The sequence below is a fragment of the Podarcis cretensis genome, assembly GCF_951804945.1.
Source record: "Podarcis cretensis genome assembly, chromosome: 8".
Classification (NCBI taxonomy): Eukaryota; Metazoa; Chordata; class Lepidosauria; order Squamata; family Lacertidae; genus Podarcis; species Podarcis cretensis.
The window spans coordinates 11,546,706-11,574,447 of record NC_137177.1 but is presented as its reverse complement, the minus strand read 5'-3'; the positions used below and the strand labels follow the sequence as shown (position 1 = coordinate 11,574,447).

General features: G+C 47.7%; 1 protein-coding gene across 1 annotated transcript in view; it reads left to right on the top strand.

Moving 5' to 3' along the window:
- The window catches only part of GRIK5 (glutamate ionotropic receptor kainate type subunit 5), a 91,400-nt gene that overhangs the window by 20,996 nt on the left and 42,662 nt on the right, over window positions 1–27,742 (top strand). Inside the window, exons 2-6 of the mRNA XM_079985330.1 lie at window positions 15,174–15,309; window positions 23,662–23,826; window positions 25,154–25,251; window positions 25,943–26,108; window positions 26,913–27,091. Of these exons, the coding sequence (XP_079841456.1) occupies window positions 15,225–15,309; window positions 23,662–23,826; window positions 25,154–25,251; window positions 25,943–26,108; window positions 26,913–27,091 (693 nt within the window). The 5' untranslated portion in view covers window positions 15,174–15,224. The remainder of the gene's footprint in view (window positions 1–15,173; window positions 15,310–23,661; window positions 23,827–25,153; window positions 25,252–25,942; window positions 26,109–26,912; window positions 27,092–27,742) is intronic.

Genomic DNA, 27,742 nt, shown 5'->3' with positions numbered 1-27,742 from the left:
GAGCTTCCATTGCTCTGTTCCAGCTTCTGCCAACCTAGCAGTTCGAAAGCACACCAGTGCAAGTAGATAAATAGGTACCGCTCCTGTGGGAAGGTAAATGGCGTTTCCATGTGCTCTGGCTCTCGTCATGGTGTCTCTTTGCACCAGAAGTGGCTTAGTCATGCTGACCACATGACCCAGAAAACTGTCTGTGGACAAATGCTGGCCCCCTCGGCCTGAAGCGAGATGAGTGCCACACCCCATAGTCACTTTTGACTGGACTTAAACCATCCAGGGGTCCTTTACCTTTTTTTTTATTAGCAAGCAGTAGCAGTGGAGATGGAGGTGGTGATGGTTTCTTAAACCAGGACCTCCCCGATCTTGAGTTAAGGGTTAGAGACGTGTGTCTTTCAGGAGGAATGGGAGGGAAGTAGCAGCACCATCCTAGCTTATCCTTTCGGTTGTGGATTATAAGGTGCTTAAGTTGAAATGCTTCAAAATAAATTGTAGATGAGGGATTTCCAGACCTCCACACACTGGATCTTGTTTCCAATCCTAATTTCCGCACTTCCCATGTATAAAGGGAAGAAGCATGTTTTGCCAAATATTAAAACATTTTCGTAGAGAAGGGGGACTCTTGCACCTCTTCCTTGTGTCCAGCTGTCCAACACCACTGTAGGGAGCCAGCTACTGCTGCCACTCCCTTGGGAGACTCTGGCCTATTTCCCCCAGACAAGGAAGGAAGGTTTTGGTGCTGTCCAATTATCAAGTAGATCCTGGGGTCCCAGAAGGATGCACCACCGGCCAATCCCTTGCAATTTACCCAGAATGCGAAGGCAGCCTATGCTCCCGGTCTCTCTGAGACATGATAGAGTAACATGCTGATTCCCAAATAGTCCTAAATTCACAGTGGTGTGGATCCCAAGTGCTCTTGGGATTCCACGGCGAATGCTACGATGCTGAGGTCAGCAAGCACCCAGACTTCAGTGGTCCAGTGATGAAACTTGATTAAGAACAAAAGAATTTACTCTGATCCTAGCCACAGAATGAGCATTGCAGCCCTTATGAAGGAATCACCAATGTTTATTTTGGTCTTTAGTGTCTTCAGGAAATCGCAGCTGATCTTGTCAAAGCCTAAGAAAGAATAGCCGGGGGTTTTGTGATTCTTGCTAAAGTGCATTTAAGGAGCCTGCGAATACTGTGAGGTATTTGCCACCCTCGCATAAAGTCTACTTGGTCTGGTAGAATATGTTTTGTAATTGAATCAACTGATTCTAGTGTGGACAACTGGAGCTTACAAAGAGGGCAGAGAGCGAGGCTTGAGGAGATGGTCCCGGTGAGGGTGTGAAGGTGGGAGTGTTGAATTGGCCGCCTCACTGGCTGCTACTGGATGGACTGATATGATTCTGCAATTTGGCATTCTTCCTTGGTTTGGGGAGTAACCCAATCTTAGAACAGAACCATGAAGGAGTTATAGAACCTTGTTACATGAGGTCAGTAAATAAGTTGGCAAGATGAGGAGGGGCTGGTCCCTTCCCCCAATTTATTTTATAAAAGTTAGCTCTAAAGCCATCAGTGCCTGGGGATTTATGATTCTTTAATTTCTTGTTGGCTTCAATCACTTCTTTGCTTGAGATATTTTGGTTTAGATATACTTTATGCTTTTCAGCCAATGGTGGAATACCAGTTGTTTGTAGTAAAAGATCTTTATAGCACCACCATTTGTTCTTTGGGTGAACATAGAGTTGTATAGAAGTCTGCAAAAATGTTGCTCATTTCACTATGGGCAAAGCAAAGCTTCCTCTTCTGGTTCTGTACAGAACCATTTTTTCTACTATTTTGTTTGTTTTTATTTTAAAAACACACAATTTTTATTGGTTTTTAAACAAATACTAATATACAGTAACTATCCAGCAGTTATCCAGCAGTACAGCTAATTGTGTTTGTTTTATCCCTTGTCTCTAGACATACACATTCAACATTCAGACATATTACTTAATGTAACCTCTCTACTGAGAATATTGAGTGGTTGGTATGAGAAGATCTTGGTTTCTTTTCAATTTGGTTTGCAAGTAATTGAGAAATTTTCTGCCAAATTTGTATTTCTTTCCCCCCTCTTTTTTCAATTGTACATCTTTATTGTTTTAAAATAGATACATTTATGCGAGGAAAGCAAAGAAACCAACCAACCAACAACATACAATCAAATAGACAAACAATAAATTAACAAACAATAACAATATATGAAACATCACAATTATTATAACTGACATCATTTATACTTCCAATGATGTGAACAGTTATATAACTTATAAAACAAGAAATTAAAAATGACTTCCAATTAGTCTCACTGTACTTTATCTGTTGATTATCTTGTACCGCACAGTTACATATTTCATATCTAGTTTCTGTTAACTTCCCTACAAACTATATTTATACCGTGCAAGGTTCAGTCTAATTTGGCCAAGAGGTTTCATTTTATACCGTAGTTTTTTAAGTATTCTTTTAAAAAATTCCAATCCTTATAGACTTTTTGTTTCATTTGGCCTCTTATCCTTCCTGTCGTCTTTGCTAGCTGCAGATATTCTACCAAATTCGTATTTCTGATTAACATACATTAGTTGTGTGGGAGTTTTTGCAGCCTTAATTCTGCCTGTTCTTAAAGAAGTGTTCTTTTTCATGTTTAAGTTCCAGTTCTCCAATTTCCTTCACCAGACATTCTTGTTCTGCTTCTGTGGATTATTTTGATGGCTGACGTTCCACTGATACAGACTCCTCTGATGGCCAATTTCATGGCATCCCAAGTGGTCGACGATGAAAGGTTGCAGCAGGAGTTCACTACAAAATACCCTGTGATTGATGAACCCAGTCTTCCCAGCACCAGCTGATTTTGCAGGAGTAGTGAAAGGCAGCTCCAGACCAGCAGGCAAGCAGAGCAGGATTGGCGTTTGACAGTAACCCATACAGGGATGCAATCTGACACTTCCAGGCAGACAGTTTTTGCCTATTTTTTCAATTCATCCAGGGGATGATAGGATGTAAGCTGTTCATGTGTATACATTTTAGCTTTAGGGGTTAAAAAAACAACAACAAAAAACAGGTGCAATTTCACACATTAGGATGAAGTCTTTAGGATGAAGTCATTAGGATGAAAGTTCCTTCTAGGGTTTCCTGAGCATTCCCATTTGTTTGGAGCAGCCTTCCCTTTTTATTGTGCTGTAAATGCCTCGCTGGATTCAAACCACCTCCCCTGGAATGTTTTCAACACTTAAAAAGTTTTATCCAAGAAGGGGAGCTGGGACAATGCTATGTCTTTACCGCCTAGATAGCCCGCGACAAAATATAACATCCCTCCGTATCTTCGAGCTATGCTAATGGAGAAAAGTTAAATTAGCAAGTAGTATTGCTACCCCTTATGCTTTGAATGTACCTGGTGGAATATATTGGAGGGGAAATCTCTTAAAGGTAAAGGTAAAGGGACCCCTGACCATTAGGTCCAGTCGTTGCCGACTCTGGGGTTGCGGAGCTCATCTCGTGTTATTGGCCGAGGGAGCCGGCGTACAGCTTCCGGGTCATGTGGCCAGCATGACTAAGCCGCTTCTGGCGAACCAGAGCAGCACACAGAAACGCTGTTTACCTTCCCACCGGAGTGGTACCTATTTATCTACTTGCACTTTGACGTGCTTTTGAACTGCTAGGTTGGCAGGAGCAAGGACTGAGCAACGGGAGCTCACCCCGTCACGGGGATTCAAACCGCCAACCTTCTGATCGGCAAGTCCTAGGCTCTGTAGTTTAACCTTAACATGTGCCTTCTGATGCCTAATTCCCCCCCCCCCCCCGCTACCAAAGACTTCTTCCGTGTCTGATTCTTCATCATGGGATCTGCATGGTTGAAGGAGAGGGGATGAGGAGTGAGTTAAGTAAACAGAATAAGTTCCTCATCTCCTTATGAGTGGATTGCCCAGTGCATGACACTACCTGTAGTGGTGATCACCCCACTAATATCTCATGCCTGCCTTTTGCATTATTTCTGTGTAGGGGTGAAATTCACCAATGTGCCTTAACCTATTGGGACCAGTTGTAAAGAAATAACAGTGGTTTGTCTTGCCGTATAACTTTTTCCAGGCTGTATAAAAGGTAAAAGGTAAAGGTACCCCTGCCCGTACGGGCCAGTCTTGACAGACTCTGGGGTTGTGCACCCATCTCACTTAAGAGGCCAGGGGCCAGCGCTGTCCGGAGACACTTCCGGGTCACGTATCCAGGCTGTATACTCGCTTGCAAATGGAGATTTCTCGTAGTTGCAAGACTCCTGAAGCGGATCACTAGGTCTCTAGGCCAACGATCCTTTTGGACCAATTCTATACAACGCATCAGTGTTGAATTCTGTGATTCCCTCTGAACATGGCACTTTAGTCAGCCATTTTGCCATGAAGGGTATTACAGCTTCACACCCAGAACCCTTGGCTAATCTGCTCGCTTTTAGGTTCAAGCAGTAGTGGTCATTTCCCACCTCCTCTAAGTGTAATTACGGGCTGAGAGTATTATGCGCTAGCAATTTCAGTTTTCCCACCTGTTTGACAGCTAGATTCACAGCTTCAATGGCTGTCTGAACCACCTTGGTAAGGCTGCCTTTGACTATAGTAACTCCATCTTCCAGAGGCTTTAAAACATCTTTCCAACCAGTGGTTAGATTAGTTCAGAGTCTGTCAAGCTGAGCTGACATTTCTGACAGGAAGAAGTCTGTGACCACTTTGTCCTTCTTTGTCAGTTTCTTCTCCTTGGCCGCCATAGCAGGCCTTCTTCTTTGCTGTCTGACAGGACTTTGGGCTCAAAACACTCTCTCAGGTTTCGCTCCGACTACTTGTTTCTTGTTGCGTATACTCGGTGTAAATATTTGTCCTGATTTCAGAGAAGTCCTCATTTAGCGTTTGGTTAGCTAAAGATTAAGTGCTGGGGAGAGGAGCTGGTGGATTGTTCCTCCATTTTCTTTCAGTGGCATTACTATGCTTCCCCTGCATGAAGAAAGCGTTGCCCACTGAATTTATGTGGGAATATCAGACCTGGCTGGCAGGATGTCACTTGGAAACATTTGTTTCAATGGGCTTTCTCTGAGTAGGACTTAGTTGGAGACAACTCGTAGTGCTGGCATCAGTGGTGCACGGACAATGGACTAGGGAGACTAGGCTAGTCCCCTAAATGTTCCCCTTGTGCCTCCTTCTCAAAGCCTTGGAAACTTCTGTCTGGCTTAGGGAGGGAAGCGCGATGCTCTGATGGGTCCATGAACCCTCCCACCACCTTCCCAAAGTCCGTCCAGCTTTGGGAAGGAGGCAAGAGGGCTCCAGCATCCTGTCAGAGCCCTGGCACCTCCTTCCTAAAGCCCAGGAAGCTTCTGTCTAGCTTAGAGAGGGAGGTGTGATGCTCACGCATGTGACATTGGGACATGACAAAGCCATGCTCATGATGGCGGTCCCCCACCATCTGGCCCTAACTGTTCCCCAATGAAAAATTTCACTGCGTGCCACTGGGTGGCATCATTCATTGTCAAAACTCTTACCCTCAAGAAACTCTTCCTAGATAAGTTTTACCTAGGTAAAGGTAAAGGGACCCCTGACCATTAGGTTCAGTCACGGCCAACTCTGGGGTTGCGGTGCTCATCTCGCTTTATTGGCCAAGGGAGCCGGCGTACAGCTTCCGGGTCATGTGGCCAGCATGACTAAGCCGCTTCTGGCGAACCAGAGCAGCGCACGGAAACGCCGTTTACCTTCCCACCGGAGCGGTACCTATTTATCTACTTGCACTTGACGTGCTTTCAAACTGCTAGGTTGGCAGGAGCAGGGACCGAGCAACGGGAGCTCACCCTGTTGCGGGGATTTGAACCGCCGACCTTCTGATCGGCAAGTCCTAGGCCCTGTGGTTTAACACACAGCGCCACCCACGTCCCACAAGTTTTACCTACCTACCTAATAAAATAATAATAATAATAATAATAATAATAATAATTATTTATTTGTATCCCGCACATCTGACTGGGTAGTCCCAGCCACTCTGGGTGGCTTCCAGGAGCCCCTGTGTGTCTGTCATGGTTGATGTTGCAGAGAATTTGATGTTCGATGTTGCAAAGAATTCTGGGAGCGTTCTCAGTTCCCATGAGGGTGCCTCTCTTAGGTTGCCCAACAGGCACTGAAAGTGTCCTCTAATGTAAGGGCAACACTCCCCTGTGTCTGCAGTTTTGCACCATGGTCGGCAAACTGACTTCTGTGGAATTTATCCTGCTGTTATTGAATTTCTTATTGAGGAACCCCAGAGTTCCTTCACCACATTGTGAAAGCTATTGGGGGTATGGGTCATGTTTAGGTTTTTCGAGTAGGGATTGGACCTGAGATTCTGACCTGGGAGACAAGCGCAGGTTCCGTCTTTATGATCTGGCTGGCCGAGGAAGGTCCAGGGGTGTCAGAATTCAGAAACAGGGCGTTTCCTATTTGCCCCATAATAAATCTTATTGGGAGCCACTGCTTTTACACACTGAGTGAAGACTCTCCATTTTCCCGACTGCCGAGCGCCTGTGTGTATCATGGGGTGGAGAAAAGAGTGTGTCTGTTGCCGTTTGAACTTTGATGCAAATATTGCTTTTCCAAATGTGCTGTGAATATGAACGACACTCATGCAAGTCAATGAGGAGGAACTTGGCATTAAATATTCTCTTAAGCAGCACCTGAGTGCAGAATCCAAGAGTTCGGGTCTGCGAAGAAGGGTTGGCCAGAGGCAATATATAGAGGACAGGCTGGCAATCCTGTCCCTTTTATAAGTTGAGTTGGGAGGTTTAGCTGTGGTGCAGGAATACTACTGGAAGCAATAAGCTTTAAAAGTTTAAATTAAAAAAAAATGGGGATGGTGTTCATGAAATGTGGATTAAGCAGGGCAGGGAAATACCTTGGCCCTAACTGGGAGTGACTGGAAGTGGCCGCCGAGACCATATAGCACCAGTCCTGAAGGACCTACATTGGCTCCCAGTACGTTTCTGAGCACAATTGAAAGTGTTGGTGCTGACCTTCAAAGCCCTAAATGTCCTTGGCCCAGTCTACCTGAAGGAGCGTCTCCACTCCCACTGTTCAGCCTGGACACTGAGATCAAGCGCCGAGGGCCTTCTGGCGGTTCCCTCCCTGCAAGAAGTGAGGTTACAGGGAACCAGGCAGAGGGCCTTCTTGGTGGTGGCGCCCGCCCTGTGGAACGCCCTCCCATCAGATGTCAAGGAAATAAACAACTATCTGAATTTTAGAAGACATCTGAAGGCAGCCCTGTATGGGGAAGTTTTTAATGTTTGATGTTTTATCGTGTTTTTAATATTGTGTTGGGAGCCGCCCAGCGTGGCTGGGGAAACCGAGCCAGATGGGCAGGGATAAATGATAAATAATAATAATAATTATTATTATAAAAAACAGAGCCCAAAGGTAATCCTGATGCAAAACAGACAGCACCTATAATGTGTAGAAGACTTAATTCAGCAGGTGTAGCTTGCATGACAAACTATACCTGTTGGAAAGTCCCCTTTCCACAACTACTATATGAAACCTTTTACAGCTAGAGGGCCATATTCCCTTCTGGCCAGCCTATCAGGGGCCACATGCCAGTGGCAGGCAGGGCAATGAATACGGATGTTACCTCTGTACACTAGGCTGATCTGCAAAGATCCAGGAAAGACAGAGGCACTCGGCCTAAGTTTTGGGAACCTCCCTGCTCTGGAAGACTATGTTGAAAAGAGGAAAGTGAAGAATAAGAGGAAGGGGCATAAAGGTCCTGTGCTGGATGTTGGAAGCATCTGGGTCACTGACTTAGAGAAAAACAGCCCAGTAGGGAAATGTGGGAAGACGAGATCCTTTCACAGAACGGACAATTGATGTCAGCAGTGCAAGAATCAGCAGCGAAAAGACATATGGAGTTCTCTGGGGGATGCCTTGCAATGGGCTTGGGAGAAGGAGTTAGCTCACTGAGTGAAAAGCCACATTTTGCTGCCTTTATGTTTTGATCTTTTTTATTAAGTATTTTGTGCTTTGTTTATTTTTATTATGTAGTTTGTGTCAGCATCACCCTTGAGCCAGTGCACCAACTGGACTCATGCACTTGAACCCCAACTGGGCTAGGCGAGCTGGGTAGCACTGCCAGAGACCACCTTTCTAACAGGAACAGGTCACAGTGCTGTGGACTCACAGCTTGGAGCTGAGAGCACCGGATTCACTGTTTCAATAATACAGTCATTGCGCAGCAGCGTTTTGCAGAGTCTTGCAGAGTATAAACCACTCGGAGAGCAGCTCTGTAGAGTATCTTCCTTTTATTCTATAATTACAACTATGATACAAAACTATATACAGAGCTAAATATTCTAAGCATAAATCAATGCTACTCTGAGTGCCTACAGCTGCTCTTAGCAGCAACCTTATCTCTAAACACGATCTCTAACACTCTCTCCGATACACTGACTGACTGACTCTCTGACTTGGTGCTGGAGCTGAATAAGTAGAAAGCAAAACACTGCTCCTCCTCTCTGGAGAATCAGCAGACTCGTCAGGAGATTCTTGGATATGGGAGGGGTGAAATCTCCTCAGTTTGTGTTATGTACTGAAGTTCTCACCCTGGGCCAGCAGGGGGGATACTGTAGATAGTTATGCAAATAAGGGATCGAAAGTGACGTTCAGTGATTGGATAGTTTTAGAAAATTGTTACAGTTACGTTGTACTAGAGCTCTATATAAGCAGACTGACTGAACCCTTCAGTTCAGTTCTGTTCTGGCCTCTGAATAAACAAGAGCTGTTTGAAGAATCGCTGTGTCATCTGATATGTTCACCCACAACTTAACAGTTTGTGTTTTGTATACTGTAACTTTGTGTTGTGAAGCACCCAGAGACTTACAGGTATAGGTTGGTATACAAATGTTAATAATAATAATAATAATAATAATAATAATAATAATAATGGGCTGGTTTATACACACCTTGGGTTGTCTGACCACTCGTCCTGCTAGCTAGGGATGATGGGAGTTGTAGTCCAACAACATCTGGGGACCCCAGGTTGAGAAAAGCTATCTCTAGAGATTGGTGAGACATAACTCCCATCATTCCTGACCATTGGGTGTACTTGCTGGGGTTGATGGGAGTTGTAGTTCAGCAGCCTCTGGCAGGTCAAAGGTCCCCCGCATCTGCTGTTGGCCCTTAATTCTTAGTGTGTGGGAAATGGCTGGCTGTTGCTACTCAGGGAGGGAGACGTCTGTTTATTATTCCAGAGGGAGGGCCGCGTAGCCACATCAGTCTGTTACATCCAATGTAAAAGACGTTTTCTGTAGCAAATCTGTTAGTGTTTTACGGATCTCTGCCTGTTTTCTTTCTTAATTTGAAAAAAGTTCCTTTGCATTGTCCACAGAAGAGGGCCTGGTGATGGAAAATGGGCATGTTTAGGGCAGAAGGATCAGGCCAACGGCTCATCTTAGTCCGGCTTCCTATTCTTACAGTGGATGCTTGTGGGAAACCTCAAGCAGGACCCGGGTTCAAGAGCACTCTGTGGTTTCCAGCAACTGGCACCAGAGCACAGCCATCATGGCTTGTAGCCATCAATAGCTCCCTGAATTCTTCCAACCCTCTCAGGACCACAGAGCCCCCCCCCCCCGCATTAGCAAAATTACCCCTCCTCCCTAGCTGCACCAATGTAAGGACCGTGCGTGACAAATGAGGAGAATTTATTGCACAACAAATTGCCCCTTTCCCCACCTCCCGGCCCGTCGCTGACTTTCATCCCTTAGAAAGCGTCAATATGCGATGCACCAGATTCGGAAGAAAGCACAGGGCATGGCTTGTAGGAGAAGCGCTGCCATGCTTCCAAGCCACATTTGGATGGGTACGGACTTCCCTCCTTTGCTTGGAGGGGCAAGGAGGTGAGAGAGGGCAGCCAAGCTGCAGATGGCTCTGCCTAGCAACTGCAACATCCTTTTAGCAGCTTCCTGTTTCCTGGCAACGGTTGCCACGTGGTGCACGAGAGAGCCCTCTTAGCCAAACTCGGCAGTGGCTGCGAGTACCCCCACAACGCTTCCTAGCAGGGTGCTGTGCTGTCTAGGGGTGTCCCTGCTACCGGTTCCTGATTGTGTTAAGGCAACCCATTTGCCCGCTTGCTGCTGTACCCTTCTTGCGCCTTTGCACCCTTGGCTGCTGGGGTTCCGCTTCCTCCACAGGTCTCCCCTGAATGCCTGTCTGTCATTTTAAAAAGAAGAATAAATCAATCTCATTAAAAAAAAAAGCCAAGATGTTGTTGGACTACAACTCCCATCAGCCTCAGCCAGAATTGCCCTAGTCAAGGGTGATGGGAGTTGTAGTGCAGCAGCACCTGGAGAACACCATGTTTACTTCCCCTTTGCTCTAACCTAGACCTTTCGGTTTTTAAGAGGGAGTAGAAAGTGCATATGCAGCCTTTTTAAAAAAACCAAACTACCCAATAGCTCACTGAGAAATAATAAAATTAAACAACTTTAAACATATTAAAGGTAAAGGGACCCCTGACCATTAGGTCCAGTCGCGGACGGCTCTGGGGTTGCGGCGCTCATCTCGCTTTACTGGCGGAGGGAGCCGGCGTACAGCTTCTGGGTCATGTGGCCAGCATGACTAAGCCGCTTCTGGCAAACCAGAGCAGCGCACGGAAATGTCATTTACGTTCCCGCCGGAGCAGTACCTATTTATCTACTTGTACTTTGACGTGCTTTTGAACTGCTAGGTCCATCGCGGGGATTCGAACTGCCAACCTCCTGATCGGCAAGCCCTAGGCTCTGTGGTTTAACCCACAGCGCCACCTGCATCCCTTACATAAATTTACACTCCGGCTCTTCCGAGATGATCCACATCTTCAACTATTTGAAGGGCTGTCACAGAGATAATGGAGCAATTTTGTTTTCTGTTGTTTCGACGGGTACAACCTGAAACCAGTGTTCAGATGATAAGAATGCAGATTTTTAAAACTAAAAATGAGGAAGAACTTCCTGAGAAAGTTCAGCAATGAAAAAGTCTGCCTCAGAAGGTAGCAGGCTATCCATCATTGAAGGTTCCGAAATGGAGGCTGGAGAGGGCACCTCTTGAGGGTCCTGTAATTGTTAATTTCCTGCATCAGCAGTGGGCTGAACTGGATGATCTCTAAGGTGCCCTTCCAGCTTCCCACATCCCTGCGAAGCCTCCTCACCCCTCTGGCTATGTGGGCTTGCCTTAGAAGCAGGCACTCTTCTCTCCAGCCGGCTCCGGAATACCAATAAGTATGTTGGGCATTAAAAAAACCAAAACAAAATTGAATGCAGAAAGACCCTGCAGCTGAAAGTTGGTCCTGGGGCTCAGCTCAGAGCCCTTTGCTAAAATTAATCCCTAATTAATTTGGAGTAAGGAAAAGATAGCATCTTCCCTTGCAGTGTAAAAGGCCTAGCGTTATGCTCAGGCCTTCATTTGAGTTGGAGTTTGCCAGGGGCAAGATGACACTCTAGCTTTGAGCAACAGGTTCCCGGAAGGGCTGCCATTTCCTTGCTTCCCTCTTCCATTTCTGTTTGCCGTTAAACAAAAAACCGAAAAACAAAACAAAGCTCAAATTCCAGCCCTGTGTTAAGGGATGAGAAAGCATGCAAACCGTCTTGTCCTTTTGCTTCAAGGAACGTGCTGGCAAAGCAGCAGCACCCAGCTGGACTAAACCCAGTAATGCCAGCTGATTGACAGGTGGCTGTACTTTGGGGCAAGTGGCATTGTGGGCCAAATCGGACACCCTGGCACACTGAGAGTGACCTGTGTGTTGGAGGTTCCCCGCCCCTGAATGGCGTCTTTACATAGTTTAACCTTAGGATATGATGCAGAGACACCCAAATCCACCTTTGCTACTAGTCAGTTTTGCTGCGGAGGCTGCTGCAGCTTGGAGGGGGAGCAGAGAAGGGAGAATTCCATTGGTCCCTGATTTTTCTGCCCTGGCACCACTGTGGCAGACCCTCCAAATGTCCCTCTTTTCCAGGGACAGCCCCGGATTTACTGAAGCCGTCCTGGCTTCTGATTTGACCTGTTTTCCCTTAGGACGTTTCTATTTTCATCAGAGAAATGTTGGAGGGTATGGTGTTATACGCCCCCACCCCCCGAGCCAAGGAGATAAGTAACTACAGTCATACCTCATGTTACATCCACTTCATGTTACGTTCTTTCAGGTTACGTCCCGCGGCAACCTGGGAGTACCGGAAAGGGTTACTTCCGGGTTTCACCGCTCACGCATGTGCAGAAGTGCAAAATGACATTACGTGCATGCGCAGAAGTGGCGAATCACAACCCGCGCGTGCGCAGATGCGCTGCTGCGGGTTGCACTCTTTTCATGTTGCGAACGGGCCTCTGGAACGGATCCCGTTCGCAACCAGAGGTACCACTGTATACAACCTTTAGAAGACATCTGAAGGCAGCCCTATATAGGGAAGTGGTTTTTTTTAATGTTTAATGCTTGATTATATGTATTAATACATGTTGGAAGCTGCCCAGAGTGGCTGGGGCAACTTAATAAAAATTAAGATGGTATAGGACGTCCCTATTTTCATCGGAGAAATGTTGGGTCCTGTTGCGGTGAGGGATGTTCCCTCTTCTGCTAACCAGCAACATGGGCTTGGGTGCTTCCATTTGAATGCAACGAGAGTTTTGCTTCCAGCAGCAATCGGCCAGTTGCCTCCGGGAAGCCCAGAAGGAGGCCTGAAGGCCAGAGCCCTCATTTCTGTTGTTTGCCCTCCAGCAACTGGTACTGAGAGAAACAGTGCCTCTGAGCACTGATCATGCATGCCTCTCGTTTTAGAAATAATCTGCTGTTTCAGCTGGAGGTGTATTTTTCCCTCTCCTCCTGGCTCTTATCTTCAGGAATCTTCCTCCCCGCCGTCAAAATGAGCTTGCGAAGTGCAGCACCCCTTTGCCAGCTACTGACCCTTCTCCCTGCCCTCCTCGCCCCAGCCCCCCACTTACAGCACTCTCCCTGCCCCATCCTGGGGGAAAGGGGAGGGGCAGCGGAGTCTGATGCGTCTCCCCTTCGGCGAACCTCGGCTGTGCCGTCTGCCCGGCCGAGGCTGAGCGAAAATAAATATTAATGCTCAAGGTGAACGCAGTGCGAGGACGTCGGGTGGGGAGTGTTGCTGACTCAGCTCATAGCAGGACCAGCGTCAAGTGCAAAGGGGGCGGAGGATGTGCTGGTCCCTCTGCAGCACCAGGCCTTGGATGGATGCCCAGAGCTTGGGGAGTGCTGGACTTGGTGGCCACAAGGGGGCGGTGGGCTGCAGAGAGAAGGTTTGGCAGTCGGCGGGGTCCCGGAGGGGCCAAAATACTCTCCAAGTCTCCCTCTTTTCCAAGGACAGTTCTGAGTTTACAGAAGCCATCCCAGTTTTTGATTTGATCCCGGAATGTCCTGCTTTTCCTTTGTTGTTGTTTAGTCGTTTAGTCGTGTCCGACTCTTTGTGACCCCATGGACCAGAGCACGCCAGGCACTCCTGTCTTCCACTGCCTCCCGCAGTTTGATCAAACTCATGCTGGTAGCTTCAAGAACACTGTCCAACCATCTCGTCCTCTGCCGTCCCCTTCTCCTTGTGCCCTCCATCTTTCTCAGCATCAGGGTCTTTTCCAGGGAGTCTTCTCTTCTCATGAGGTGGCTGAAATATTGGAGCCTCAGCTTCACGATCTGTCCTTCCAGTGAGCACTCAGGGCTGATTTCCTTAAGAATGGAGAGGTTTGATCTTCTTGCAGTTCATGGGACTCTCAAGGGTCTCCTCCAGCACCATAATTCAAAAGCATCAATTCTTTGGCGATCAGCCTTCTTTATGGTCCAGCTCTCACTTCCATACATCACTACTGGGAAAACCATAGCTTTAACTATACGGACCTTTGTTGGCTTTTCCTTAAGATGTCTCTATTTTCATTGGAGAAATGTTGGAGGGTATGGAATAGGACGTCCCTATTTTCATCTGAGAAATGTTGGAGACTATGGAATAGGACGTCCCTATCTTCATTGGAGAGATGTTGGAGGGGACATCTTTATTTTCATCTCCAAGTAGGTTTGGAAATCTCCCAATGGAAACGGTGAGAACTTCTGCCATTGGTTGTAGACCAGCCTTCTCCAGTCTGGTATCCTCTGGAGGTGAAGTCTGAAACTTCCAGAGGGCACCAAGTTGGAGAAGGCTGGTGTAGACAGTTCCAAGCTGGATGGACCAATGGTCTGACGTGGTGTATGCCAACTTCTGGAACTTCTTTCTAGTTGCCCTCCTTGCGGGTCTTCTGAGCTCTGCAAGAGCAGCTGGGAGAGTGGATTAGGGATGGCGTTGCTTCAGCAGCTCAGTGTGAGACCTTCAACAACATCCCCAGACCCCAGGTAGCTGGTGGTGTTTGCTGCATGCTGGCACCGTCTGCAGGTCTTCTGCCTTCACCTTTATAAACGCACCATGGCACAGACGTGCAGCTGCCCCGATCCTCCGCTGTACCTTTGGTCCACCCTTCTCCTTCCCTGTTCTGGAGCAAAAGGAGTTTTGCTGGATCCAGCAGGCAGTGGGCGCAAGAGGACAGGGGGTCAGTGGAGGAACAGGGCAAGAGGCTCGGCACCAGGATCAGCACCTCCTTTTAACTGGGAGGATGTGCTTTCAACTGGGAGGATGTGGTGCCTCTGTTTGGACCCTCAAAGGCCTCTTCAACAGCAGGTGTTATGCTGCTGTTTTTGGCATCCGTGTGTCTCGGGAGACAGTGGAGTGAGCCTCTGGGGGTGAAGTCAGGCTGCTATATTAGCAGCACCGAAGTCACCACCCTGGGGTGCAAGCCTGGGCAGTGTGTATGGAGTTCCGGGGCTGCCCAGACAAAAAGACCCCCTCTTGGCCTTGCTGGTATGGTCCAGAGGAAAGCAGAGCAAGGCGTTTGGTACCAGCTTGGTTGCAGGAGTTTCTGGAGGGAGGCGTACAAAGAGCCATCCAACCGCCTTAGGGACTCCATCCAGATCTGTGCAGGGTTTACTTAGACTTTTCTTCTCCTGACAATATTTCGCAAGGACCAGAGTTTTCTTTCTCCCAGACGGGCTACCTTCCCAGGTTGGCGAGCCCCCTCTGCCCAAGCTATACTGCAAGGGATCGCTGTGCCAAATTCTGTGTGCCCGTTCCATGTGCCTCATGGGGTGTGTTTCTCCTGCCCCTCCTGCAGGTGGCAGCGCGGAGGCCACGGCCGAACTTTCTCCATGAGGAGGGGTAGAAGATGCCGGCTTTGCCCGTGCTGCTGCTGCTGCTGATTCTCGGCTTCGCCCACAAGAGCCTAGAGGTGCTGTCGTCTCTGCGCATGGGTAAGTGGGGGACATCCACGGGGTGGGGTGGGGGGCTGATCTACCAGGCTGATGCTGTGGGTGGCTGGATCCTAGGGGTGAGGTAACAGTGCTAGAGGGCAACCTGACTGGGTCGGGTTGGTGCTGGGATGTGGATAGACGCTTGGAAAGGATATATTTGTTAGGTATATATTTGTGAGTGCCATCCTTTTGCAGTTTAAAGGGGACGCTTAGATAAACCAGTTTTAGCCTTTTGGTTTAAGTAACTCAGAATGCTGGGTTTTCCTGGTCTTTCCCCCTTAAAACAATAATCAGTCTTGTAAAAGGTAAAAATAATATTTACTCGCTCTTAATTCTTTTTTGAAGAGTAACAGATACAGTAGCTTTGTTCAGGCAAGCTTAAAATGGTAATCCAGCTCCAAAGACATAGCATATTTTTCCGTGTATAACACGCCCCTGTGTATAAGACTATTGATCTCTTTTTTGGGACTCCAAATTGAGAAAATAGAGGGAGATTGCCCAGACTTGTTGAGATTTTGGGGGGGAGGGATTGCCAAAATACACAGCACCAACACAGCCAATTGCCCGCCCAACTGCCGCAGCAGCCAATAGCCAGCGGACCTTGCATCACCGCCAATCACCAACAAAAACACCACTAACAATCTCCTGCTCGCAGCAACCACCAATCGCCTGTCCTACCTCTCCACTATCTGTGTATAAGACGACCCGCAATTTTTTGCATATATTTTTTATTACAAAATAACCTAGTCTTATACATGGAAAAATACGGTAACTAGTTTAAGATGGAGTCTGAGCACTGGAGCTCAGACTCAGCCGTTGTTCTCACATTTCTACTTGGTGATGAAGGTGGAAGAGTAAGAGCAATAGAGAAAAGAGGATGAGCCCAGGCAGGTAGGAGAAGTTATATGGCTACTCATGCCCCCTTTCAGGGCACAGTGGGAATGTCTCTCACAGAGGTCTCTCTAGCAAACTTACAGGAAAACTCTGTGAGCTCCAGCTCCTATCTTGTGCCTTTCTAGCAAAACATCACTTGTTGGTTTGAGTGCACTTTAAATATCTGACAGCCGTTTGACGGTTCCATTCTCCATCCTTGAGTCCAGGTGGCTGCAGGGGGAATAAATCAAAACAGGGAAAATGTGGGGAATGGAAAGACATTTAGTGGGGTCGCGCGAAAGCCGCTATTGATCCCATTTGATTGCCTTTCTGCTCCGCTTTCCATTCAAATGAACCCCAAAGTGGCTTACAAGCAATAAACAGAAGCAGCACCGACAGAACATTATATAGTTACAGCACAACTCAGAAAATATAATTAGCAGATAATCAATAAAAACAATTACACAACAAAACTGTAACAAGTACGCTAAAGACCATTACATTCAGAACCGCTGCCACTGCTACCACCCCCAGCTCAATCGCCTTTCGCTCTACACAATCCATTAAATCACAGAATCATAGAATTGTAGAGGCGGAAGGGACCTCAAGGATCATCCAGTCTAACCCCTTGCAATGCAGGAATCCCAAGCAGACCATGCAATAGGATTGATCAATGTGCTCTGCAGGTGAGCACCTCCTCATCAGGAGGTCCCTTCCATACGATGCAGGAAGTGGGCCTTTAGTGTGGTGGCTCCTACCCTTTGGAACTCGCTCCCACTACACGTCAGACGGGTGCCACCTCTATTTTCTTTGGGGCATTTATTGAAGTTCTTCCCTTTTCAGCAATCCTTTTCAGTAGGGATCACCCGATTTGCTCACGTATTGGATTTGAAATGGTTTTTACATACGAAAGCATTGTTTGATTCTTCGTCACAATAGTTTTTGCGTATGGAGTTGTGTGAAGTTCTTTTCCCCCAGTTGCTGATGATTCTGCTGCAAAATTGCTTCGAGATCTTTAAAGGGAAGCAATTCATCAACCCCATGGAGCAGAATTGGGGAAGGATGTGAGGGAAGGCAGTGTGTGCAGAGGGGGAGCCTATTGCAGAAGCAGAAATCCTTGTGCCGCTCAGATGCTTACGTACTTAGCATTCTGCGGGATACAACCCATGACCAACATATAAATGTGTGTCCCATGGGCAAAAGCCTTACACTTGCTCAGGCTGCTGCACCTCCAACTCTAGCTCTCACTGAGGGATTGAGATAAACTCCAGACCCTCTCCATTGAGACCCCACACTGCACCACCATTCAACACCCCCCAAACATAAAACAACAGAGGCAGTGATATATCTTTTTTTTTTAAAAAAAAAAATATTTATTGAAATTTCCAAAAATTAGTTTAAAAAACAAAAAAAAGAAAAAACAGCAAAAATACAAAATACACAAAATACACAAAATTAAAACAGATACAATTTCGAATACTTATTTCCATTAACTTGTTTCTCAGACCTCCTCTCACCTCCCCTTCTTGTATTCCAATTTAAGTTTTTAATCCAACAAATCCTTATATTCAAAATTAAACATCAAATACTTAAACAACATTGCTCATTACACTTTTCCTAAAGTCGACCAAAATATCCCTTCCATGGCTTTCCCCAATTCCAAACAAATAACAGAACATAGTAAAAATAAAGCAAGTTATAGTTATATACCCTTTGGATTCCCAGACCCCACCCACCCCTTTCCCGGTTTCAGTCCCCCAAAAATGTTCATCAGTTCAATATCTTGTCTAGCCTGGAGATCTCACGTCCGAGGCTTTTAAATCTCTTTCAACCCCTCTCTGCCGGCCTTTTTGATAGTCCTTAATGTTAAACCCCAGATTTCGAAAAGGCTTTGGCCCAACAGGGTCCATATTCTTCCCAGCCAGCCCTCCATACTTAAAACCTCTAGGGTACCCCAACATACTCCTATCAAGTCCAAATGTCCCCAAGATCAAGTTTGTAACCTTCGGTCTTCAGATCTCCACAAAAGGGGATCTCTTAGTTTCAGGCTCACCAATTCAGGCCAGGCTTTCCACATCAGATTGTCATTCTCCTTTGTTGTCTTCATGTCAGGCCACCAATTGCAGCTCTCATAACAGCTTTCCTTTAACATCTGGGAAGTTACAACTCCACCTTCCTTGGCTCCAAAAACAGCACATATCTCCTCTTCCATATTCTCATAACATTCAAGTTTGCCTAAATGTTCAAATATATGAGCTTCCTGCTTCAAATCCTTATCAGCTCCACCAGCATTGTTTACTGTTGAGGCCAGAGTTGTGACACTTGTAGCCAAAACACGAATTTCCCCTTGTAATTTTCCCAAGAGAACAAATGTTCTTTCCAGTTCAGTCTGGATTTTCCCTTCTCCAGCCATTGTTGTAATGTCCAAAACCCCCTCTAGGGGGATTTTAGTTTGTTAGTATTTTTCAGCTCCAGTCCAAAAGCCAATTTATTTGTATCAGTTCTTCCTTGTTCACAACAAATTATAACGAAAATAACCAGCAGAAACAACAGAAACAAAGTTCTCTTTTTCCCTCTGACAGCCAATTTGACAGCTGTCAAAGTCCTCAGTGCTTTATCAGCAGGCTCTCTCGCGGGACACTCCCGGGTCCAGGGGGGTGAAAACTTGAGCTCCCACACTTTAGTCTTATATCCTCCAGTAAAATTTCTTATAGTGTCAAACCATGAGGGTTGAAATCGTTTAATAAAAAAGAAGATCCTCTCGACCTTAGGTAATAAGTTCTTTGCTTTAAAATTATCTACATAGAGGGGGGGCGGACTTCCTTTTTAACCCTTCCCCGCTCGTTCCTGATTCAAAGTTAATTTTTCCTTTAAATTCCAAATTCCATGTTACTCACGGGTTTTTAGTTCAAAGTCCAATTGATCCAAGGAAAAAGTCAGCGCTCTCCGTCAATGGCTTGCGGCTTCGCTCCGCAGAAGGAGCAGTGGACTCACAGAACCGTGCCGCACCCCATCTCTGTTCAGAAGCCTTTAAAAAGGCTCCTTCGCGGTTTGGGGGGGCGCAAATGGTGCCCGCCGAGTCACCAGGTTCACAGGCATCCGCGCCTGTGATTTTTGAGGGTCCCCGCGTCGCCGCCGCGGGCAAGACCTGATCCTGCGGAGCCGATTCCCTCCGGAGCTCGAAGGGAATCCGCCATTAAACGATGGCGCTAACCCAGAAGTCGAGGCATTGATATATCTTTGCCCAACAAATTGGCAGCAAGGCCCATCCTATCTCTGTTCCCCAGCAGTTCCGTTCCAGTGAGAGTTGAAAGGGTAAAGGCCCCTTAGGGCAGGATTAGAGAGGGCAGGATCCATCCATAACAGACAAACCTCAGCTAGGGATTGCTGACTGTGTGGCTGCTGCATGTTGTACGTTCAAGTCTTCTGAAGCTGGAGGAAATGGTTGGGTTTTTCATCCTCAGCCAGAAAAGTGGGCAGGGGGCTGCCTCTGTGATCTGAGAAAGGAGCAGTGGGCTCTGGGAATGGGGATGGTCCTGCCTGCCATATTCCTCCTCCTCACTCTGTGTTGCCCGTGCAGGGAGGAAGGTGGGGGACAAACCCAAATTCTGTTGGCTGTTCCAGACGTTGGCTGTGGCTCCGGCGGCTGTGGTCCTCTCTGCCTTCCGCCCTGCCAATTCCAGCAGGCACCAGCTGCCGCTGCCTGAAGGGAGGTGAAGGGCCATGGCTCAGTCCCGTCTTTCAAGCAGAAGGCCCTGAGTTCAATCCCGGACATCTCCTGGTATGGCTGGAAGAGATTCCTGTCTGAAACGATGCCAAGCCACTGCCAGCCAGTGTAGACAGTCCTGAGCTAGATGGACTGAATGGTCTGGATTGGCACCGGGCAGCTTCTGATGTTCCTCTGAGTAGCAGCCCATGACTCTCCGCTTTCCCGCTGCTTGTCAGTCACAGCCCCTGGTTCCCTTGCATCAGCTGCCTTCTTCAGCACGAGCACATCTGGTGGGGCTGGTTTCTGTGTAGCAGCAGCCATTCCTACTGGCTTCAGGCACTCCTGAAGCGCATCATGTGCAGATGTTAGGAGGCGACAGTGCTTAAGTCTGCACCATCAAAAAGCCACACGCTTCTTGCTTTTTGTTGTTGTTGCTGCTGCTGCATGATAGCTGTTATTTTCTGGTCAGCTGGCAACTCTACTATGGTGGAGGCAGGGCTGAGATGCCATGGGAAGGTTGGCACAGGGTGCAGGTGGCATGCTCTGAAAGCTAAGCTGGTCTGGGTCTGGTCAGCGCGTCAGTGGGAGATCTGAGGACCTTACGCACGCTGCCTTGAGCTCCACAGAGGGAATAGAATCGCAGGTTTGCAGAGCCAGAAGGGACCTTGGGGGTCATCTAGCTCAACCCCCTGCAATGCAAAGAATATCAGCTAAAAGCATCCATGACAAGTGAAACAAATGAACAAATGAAGAATGGGCAGGACACGCGAGGCCCCCATGGCAGCTTCCCACCAAACCAATTTAATGGCGCCTCCAAATCTGCTACTGAAAAGGTATCACTGGCAGTGTGCATTCTGGCAAACCCTCAGAGGACCACATGCTCAGTGGGTAGAGTGTTAGTATCAGGGCTGTAGGTTTGAACCTCACATCGGACAAAAGATTCCTGCATTGCAGGGGGGTTGGACTAGATGACCCTTGTGGTCCCTTCCAACTTTTAAAATTCTATGATATGATTCTATGTCAGTGGCAGGTGGGGTCAAGGATTAAAACAGGCAGAGCAAGGCATTAAATTGTAACCGTACAGTAAGTGAGCTTCTACACACGCCGGCATGCGTCTTTCTGTCCACCCAGAGATGCGAGAGACATTATTAGAATTTAACAACGCATTCCAGCCAGGCAAAAATAAAAATTCAGGGTGTGAAATAGGGCCAGTGTGTGGCCTGAACCTATTTTCGAGGGCTGGATAGAGAGTCCCATTTGGCCCCTGAGATCCCCCTACCCCTGTGTTGCAGGAAACACATATCATGTCCATGCAGTACTGTATAGTGGCTAGATGCAAAAATAGGGCAGGGCTTCTGCACCTTCAATAGTGGTGCAAACAGGGAATTTCAGCAGGGGCAGCAGGCATGACACTGTCGGAAATCAAGCCCATATCAGGAGAAACTGGCAACTCTCCCAGGCACCCGGCTTGATCTCCTGTTGACCTCCCTGGCTGCATTTCCCAGCAAGATCCAGGCTAGGTCGCAATAGGCGATCCTTCTCACCATGAAAATAACACCCCCCCCTCTTTCTTGCCCCCCCCCCCCTGGCAGGGGAAAGAGATAGACAGAAACGTATTTACATGCCTTTATTGCTGTCTTTGCAGCATTACAAAAAACATGACTGCTCTCTTCAAACTCCAGCAGTCTAGAGGCAAACACTTCCTGCACTTCCTGTACAGCTCATACTACACTCTGAGCTAATTCCAGTGCTTCGCACTGTGAATTGACTGTCCCTCTGTTTCCCATGGGCAGTCCCAACATTCCCATTATGTTTTGCTTTCAAGCTAGCAGTTTGCAGCTGCATTGCTTCTATATCGTAACAGAAACAACTAAAGGTACAGGAGCCCTGTGCCCTTTTGCATCTGGCTACCCTAAGTGCCATAATGGAGGCACCGTAGTAGCTACAGGTGCATCAGGATGCTCTCAAGGAAGGTGTGAAGGTGCTTGCCAGTGTGGTGTAGTGGTTAAGAACGGTGGACTCGTAATCTGGTGAACCAGGTTCGCTTCCCTGCTCCTCCACATGCAGCTGCTGGGTGACCTTGGGCTAGTCACACTTCTCTGAAGGCTCTCAGCCCCACTCACCTCGCAGAGTGTTTGTTGTGGGGGAGGAAGGGAAAAGAGAATGTTAGCTGCTTTGAGACTCCTTAGGGTAGTGATAAAGCGGGATATCAAATCCAAATCCAAACTCTTCTTCTTGCCCTTCCTTCTTCCTTTGTAGTTGTAAGTACACTGCCTGCACTCCCAGAGCTTCCACTTGGCTGTCACGGTCAATGGTCATTGACAGAGCTCTCCCCCTTCATTACAGGAGTCCTGGCAAAACGTGTCATCTGCTGTCATTGCTCTCTGTGGAGCTAGTGATGTTGATTCTGGGGGAAAGGAATGTTTTGGGATAAGGAGTAGTTTCCTGACACTCTGTGCTCCTTAGGAAGGCTGACGCAGTTTAAAAAGACTTTGCGGTTTTAGTTGGCGGGCTTAAGGCAACCATTACGCCAGAGATATTGTTGGACTCCAAGGCCCATCAGCCCCTGCCGGTATGGCCCATGACTAGGGTTGATGGGAGTTGGGGTTCAGCAACATCTGGAAGTCCACAAGAGTTCCATTCCTGGTCAAAGCCCATCACTCTAGCCCAATGGTTCTCAAACTTTTTCCTCTGTGCCACACTTTCAGAAGAATAATTCGCTTGCACCACACCAAATTTTTATCAATAATAAATACAAATGGAGGACCAAATATTGCATGGTGAGATTCAGAGTCAATACAAGGGCATTAAAGGAGGGCAGCTTTAAAAATCAGGTTCGAGCCAGGCACGCCTTTGACGTTGCAGGGGCTGGTCCTTTGGGGCTACTGGAAAACTGCCCCACCAATCTCCTTCTGCACTCAGCAAGCCATTGCCTGCCATCTCACTCACAACGTGCCCAGTTGCCTGTTCTTCCACTGTAGTTTCAGATTTGCCCTTGTAGAATTGAGCAGGGAGGAAAAATGGGGACAAACCCAGAATCAGATGACTGCCTATCATTAGCTCTGGCTGGAACATTGTTTAGGGGTTTTTGTTTTTGTTATTGACATTATTATTATTTTTTGTATCCTTATTTTATATCTTCTTATGATTTATGTGGAAATTGTTCAGTTTCGTTGTGTACTTGCTTATTTGTTGTTTATGACTACTTTTGGTATGCTTATAATTATGCGATTTTTTTATATGTTGCAAGCCGCCTTGAGCATGGCTTTGACTCTGGAAAGGCGGCCTACAAATAGAATTATTGACTGGTTGGTTTGTTGGGTCCACCTCCCCTCGGCCTCCCTGTTTTCAACCCTACCAGACCCAATGGGCATCAACCACCACTGTTCCTCACTTTCTTGAGGATGAGATGAGAGATGGAAGCACTGGCAGCAAGGATGGTGGCTGAAATCTTACCATCCCTTGAATCTCCCTGAGCAGTGGTATTGAATCCTTGGTGCCATCCAGCACCCAGGTCGATAGCGTCTTCTTGGAGATGAGAAACTGACACCCTAAGCTCCTCCAATCCCATCAGGCCTGATGGGTGTGAAAGCGTGCCATACTTTGTACTCTCCCGGTCCCAATGGGCAGAAGCCATCCCTGTTTAGGGACCCCTTGGGTGCTCATGAGTGATGTTTGCAGAGGAAAGAATTTCCGCCATGAGCAGGCCGGGCCTCAGTGACTGACTTCTTGCTTTTCTTCTCCCCTGCCTTGCTGTTCCCCATGACCAGCCGCCATTTTGGACGACCAGACAGTGTGTGGCCGGGGGGAGCGACTGGCCTTAGCCTTAGCACGCGAGCACATCAACAGCATCATCGAGGTGCCTGCCAAAGCCCGAGTCGAGGTGGAGATCTTCGAACTGCAGCGGGACAGCCAGTACGAGACCACCGACACCAGTAGGTTGTGTGTGTGTGTGTGTGTGTGTGTGTGTGTGTCCGTGTGCGACACTGGAGTGTGAAAGGATCTACGAAGCTCATGGGGGGGGCAGGGAGGGGCTTACCTCACAAAGAATATTGTAGAGTTGGGAGAGGGTTCCAAAAATGGCAACCGAGATGATCAACAGGATGGAGAGACTCTCCCATGAGGAAAGTTTGCAGTGTTTGGGACTTTTTAGTTTAGAGAAAAGGCAAGTAAGAGGGGCCATGATAGAAGTTTGTCCAGTTATGTATGGCATGGGGTAAGTGGATAGAGAAAAGTTTCTCCCTCCTTCATAACTCTCCCCTTCTGTGGTTTCCAGTATTCGGAAGCATTACTGCCTCCAATTGTGGAGGAATAATAATAATATAATGATTTATTATTTATACCCTGCCCATCTGGCTGGGTTTCCCCAGCCACTCTGGGTGGCTCCCAACAGAATATTAAAAACCCGATAAAACATCAAATATTAAAAACTTCTCTAAACAAGGCTGCCTTCAGATGTCTTTTAAAAGTCAGATATTTGTTTATTTCCTTGACATCTGATGGGAGGGCGTTCCACAGGGAGGGTGCCACTACCGAGAAGGCCCTCCGCCTGGAAGATCATAGCCATCGTGTTTAGTAGCCATCAATAGCTTTCTGCTCCATGAACTTGTCTTTTAAAGCCGTCTAAGTTAGTGGCCACCACTTCCTCCTCTGGGAGAAAGTTCTATAGTTTAACTATGCACTGTGTGAAGAAATACTCTCTTCAGCCTGGCCCATTCAGCTTTACTGGAGTTCCACGAGTTCTGGCATTAGGAGAAAGGGCGAATAGCCTTGTCCAAGTCCCATCCTCTACGCCCCGGATCATTTTATAAACTTGCTCCATTTCACCTTTCCCTCCAAACTAGAAAATCCCAGATGCTGCCACATTTCACCATAGGGGAGGATAGCTTTTGGTAGAAGATGAACTGCAGCCCAACAGAAACAGCGCTGTATGTAGGTTGTGAATACAGAGCAGAGTGGGGGATGGAATGGGACAGGACCTTCTTCCATTCCCTGACCAGGTGGGAAGAGCTGCAGACTTTGAAAGGTGATGCAGACGGTTTAGTCAGAGGTCTGGGGCAGCAGGGTAGGTGGAGATGTTTGTGCACATGTCATAGGGTGACCAGGAGGAAGTGAAAAGGCAATTTCCATGAGGTAAAGTGTGCAAGGCCACGTGGGTTTGCTCAGGTGGTCTGGGCACAGGTGTGAGAACAAGCTGAAGAGTACAATAATAATAAATCTGTATAACCTCTTTCTCCTGTTCTCTTTGCTGCTGCACTGCAGTGTGTCAGATCCTGCCCAAAGGCGTAGTTTCTGTCCTGGGCCCAGCCTCCAGTCCGGCCTCTGCTTCCATTGTTAGCCACATCTGCGGGGAGAAAGAGGTAATGGCAACTCCATCATCTTCATCACCTTCATGAGCCATAAAACAACCCTGTAAGGTTGGTCACTATTATATTGCAGCTTCGGAGGCTGAAAGGCAGTGGCTTATCTACAGCCGCCTAGTAAACTTATGCCCAAGAAATTTTCCTGGTCCACAGTTCAGCTACCAATTGCATATACTGTAATGACATTATTATTACTGTTAAAATCATTACCTGCCCTTAACCGACGGATCCCAAGGCAGGTTACAGCAAACGAATTAATTCAAATTAATTCAACCGTTCTGAATTAATGGTTGCCTAGGAAAGCCTGTTTAAAATTTTCAGAGCTGCTGGGGGTTCTTATTACAGACCCCATCCTTCTCTTCATCTCTGTCCTAACTCCTACTTGAAGCTCCGGCTGCTTTTTAAATTTTTCTCAACCTCTTTCTGCAGTCAGTGACAGAAAGGGGAGGAAATCTGGTTCGGTAGCCCACCCAGTATATAATAGACTTCCCCAAAGGCTTTGATTGCTTTAAGCAGTCTATGGAACTGTAATTAATTTGCTGCATGTAACACTTGTCACAAGAGTTTTCTGTCCTGCAGAAGCTGATCTAAATGAAGACAGCCTCTGTGCTGACTTCTCGGCTGCAGAGGAGGACATGGGGGGGCTTGTGTCAGCCCTGTAAACAAATGGCTTCTTTCTCTGCTCCAGATCCCCCACGTGAAGGTGGGTCCTGAGGAGACCCCCAAGCTGCAGTACTTGCGCTTCGCCTCCGTCAGCCTCTACCCCAGCAACGAGGATGTCAGCTTGGCCGTATCCCGTATTCTCAAGTCCTTCAACTACCCCTCGGCTAGCCTCATCTGCGCCAAGGCTGAGTGTGAGAAAATGTGGCTCTTTGGCGAGGAACGGAGAGGGCAAAGTGGGAGGGGCTCGTGGGGGTGGGGCCAGCGGGTAGCCAATCAGATTTGACAGAGATGTGAGCCATGGGGATGGAAGTGGTTCTCAAACGTCATAACTCTGGCTTTATCGTTTTAAAAATATGTGTTTTTAAATTAAAATACAGTGGTACCTCGGGTTATAAACTTAATTCGTTCCGGCGGTCTGTTCTTAACCCAAAATCGTTCTTAAACTGAGGCAGACTTTTGCTAATGGGGCCTCCCGCTGCCACCTCGCCACCGGTGCGCAATTTCCGTTCTCATCCTGGGGCAAAGTTCTCAACACAAGGTACTACTCCCGGGTTAGTGGAGTTTGTAACCCGAAGCGTTTGTAACCTGAAGCATTTGTAACCCAAGGTACCACTGTACTTGTTTAGTGCCATGCCTAGTTTGGCCCCAGTGACTAGATGTGAAGAAAACGGAGCTCCTTCACTTCCTTCAAAGCTGAATGCTGGCAGACTTGGTCAGGGATCCCACTGCCTAGTGTTGGCACCACCACAGAGAAGACCCTGTTTGGATTACCTGAAGCCCTACCCTCTTCGAAATTAGTATTCAAAGCAGGGCTTCCTCTACTACAGTTCTGGGCACAAGAATATATATATAAAAGCAGAGGTGTTCAAATGCTTTTATGTCCTGATCGGATGGTTCCCGGGCCAAGTCCTAAGCTCTGAAGCCAGGCGGGTTGGGCTGGGTTCTGGCTTGGGCAAAATGTTGGCGCAACCCCTTGTTCCTTTCGCATCCACCAGGCCTGCTGCGATTGGAAGAGCTCGTGCGTCAGTTTCTCATCTCCAAGGAGACGCTGTCGATCCGGATGCTCGATGACACCAATGACCCAACGCCGCTGCTCAAGGAGATCCGGGACGACAAAATCTCCACCATCATCATCGACGCCAATGCTTCCATCTCTTATCTCATCCTCAAGAAGGTGAGGAGAGGCAGTGGCAGGCATGGGTTTTAGGGTGCCCTGCGAGAGGTCAACATTTGATGACCCTCTTCAACTCTCACGCTGCCTTGCCAGAGGTGGGTAAGGAGGCACCTGGAATAATAATAACAATAAATAATTTTATTATTTATACCCCACCCATTTGGCTGGGTTTCCCTAGGGTGCGAGGCACTGGCAGGGTCCTAGAGCCCTCCCACCTCCTTCCCAAAGCTGGGAAAGTGCTAACTAGGCTTTGGGAAGGAGGAAGGAGGACTCTAGGACCCTACTGGAGCCTCACGCCTCCTTCCCAAAGCCCAGAGCCTCGTTTACAGGGCTTTGAGATGGCGCCCCCTCAACTCATCACCCACTGTGTGCGCCCTGCTTGCAGAGCCCTAAATCCACCCTTTGGGAATGGGTGGGGCTCTGCTGCAGGCAGAGGTGGCTGGTGCCCCCTAGGACAGGCTAGGCGGAAAGGACAGTAGTTTTGTCTGACTCTCCGCCTCCTCCCTGTTGAGTTCTACAAGAGGCAAAACCGAGATGAAGGAGGAGGGATATGGCAGCCAGTGTCACCCCTTGGCAAGAAGGCAAGCAGGTGAGGGGCTGGCTGAGGTCCATGGGGCAGGGCCCCAGCCTCCAGCGACTGTGGGGAAGCTC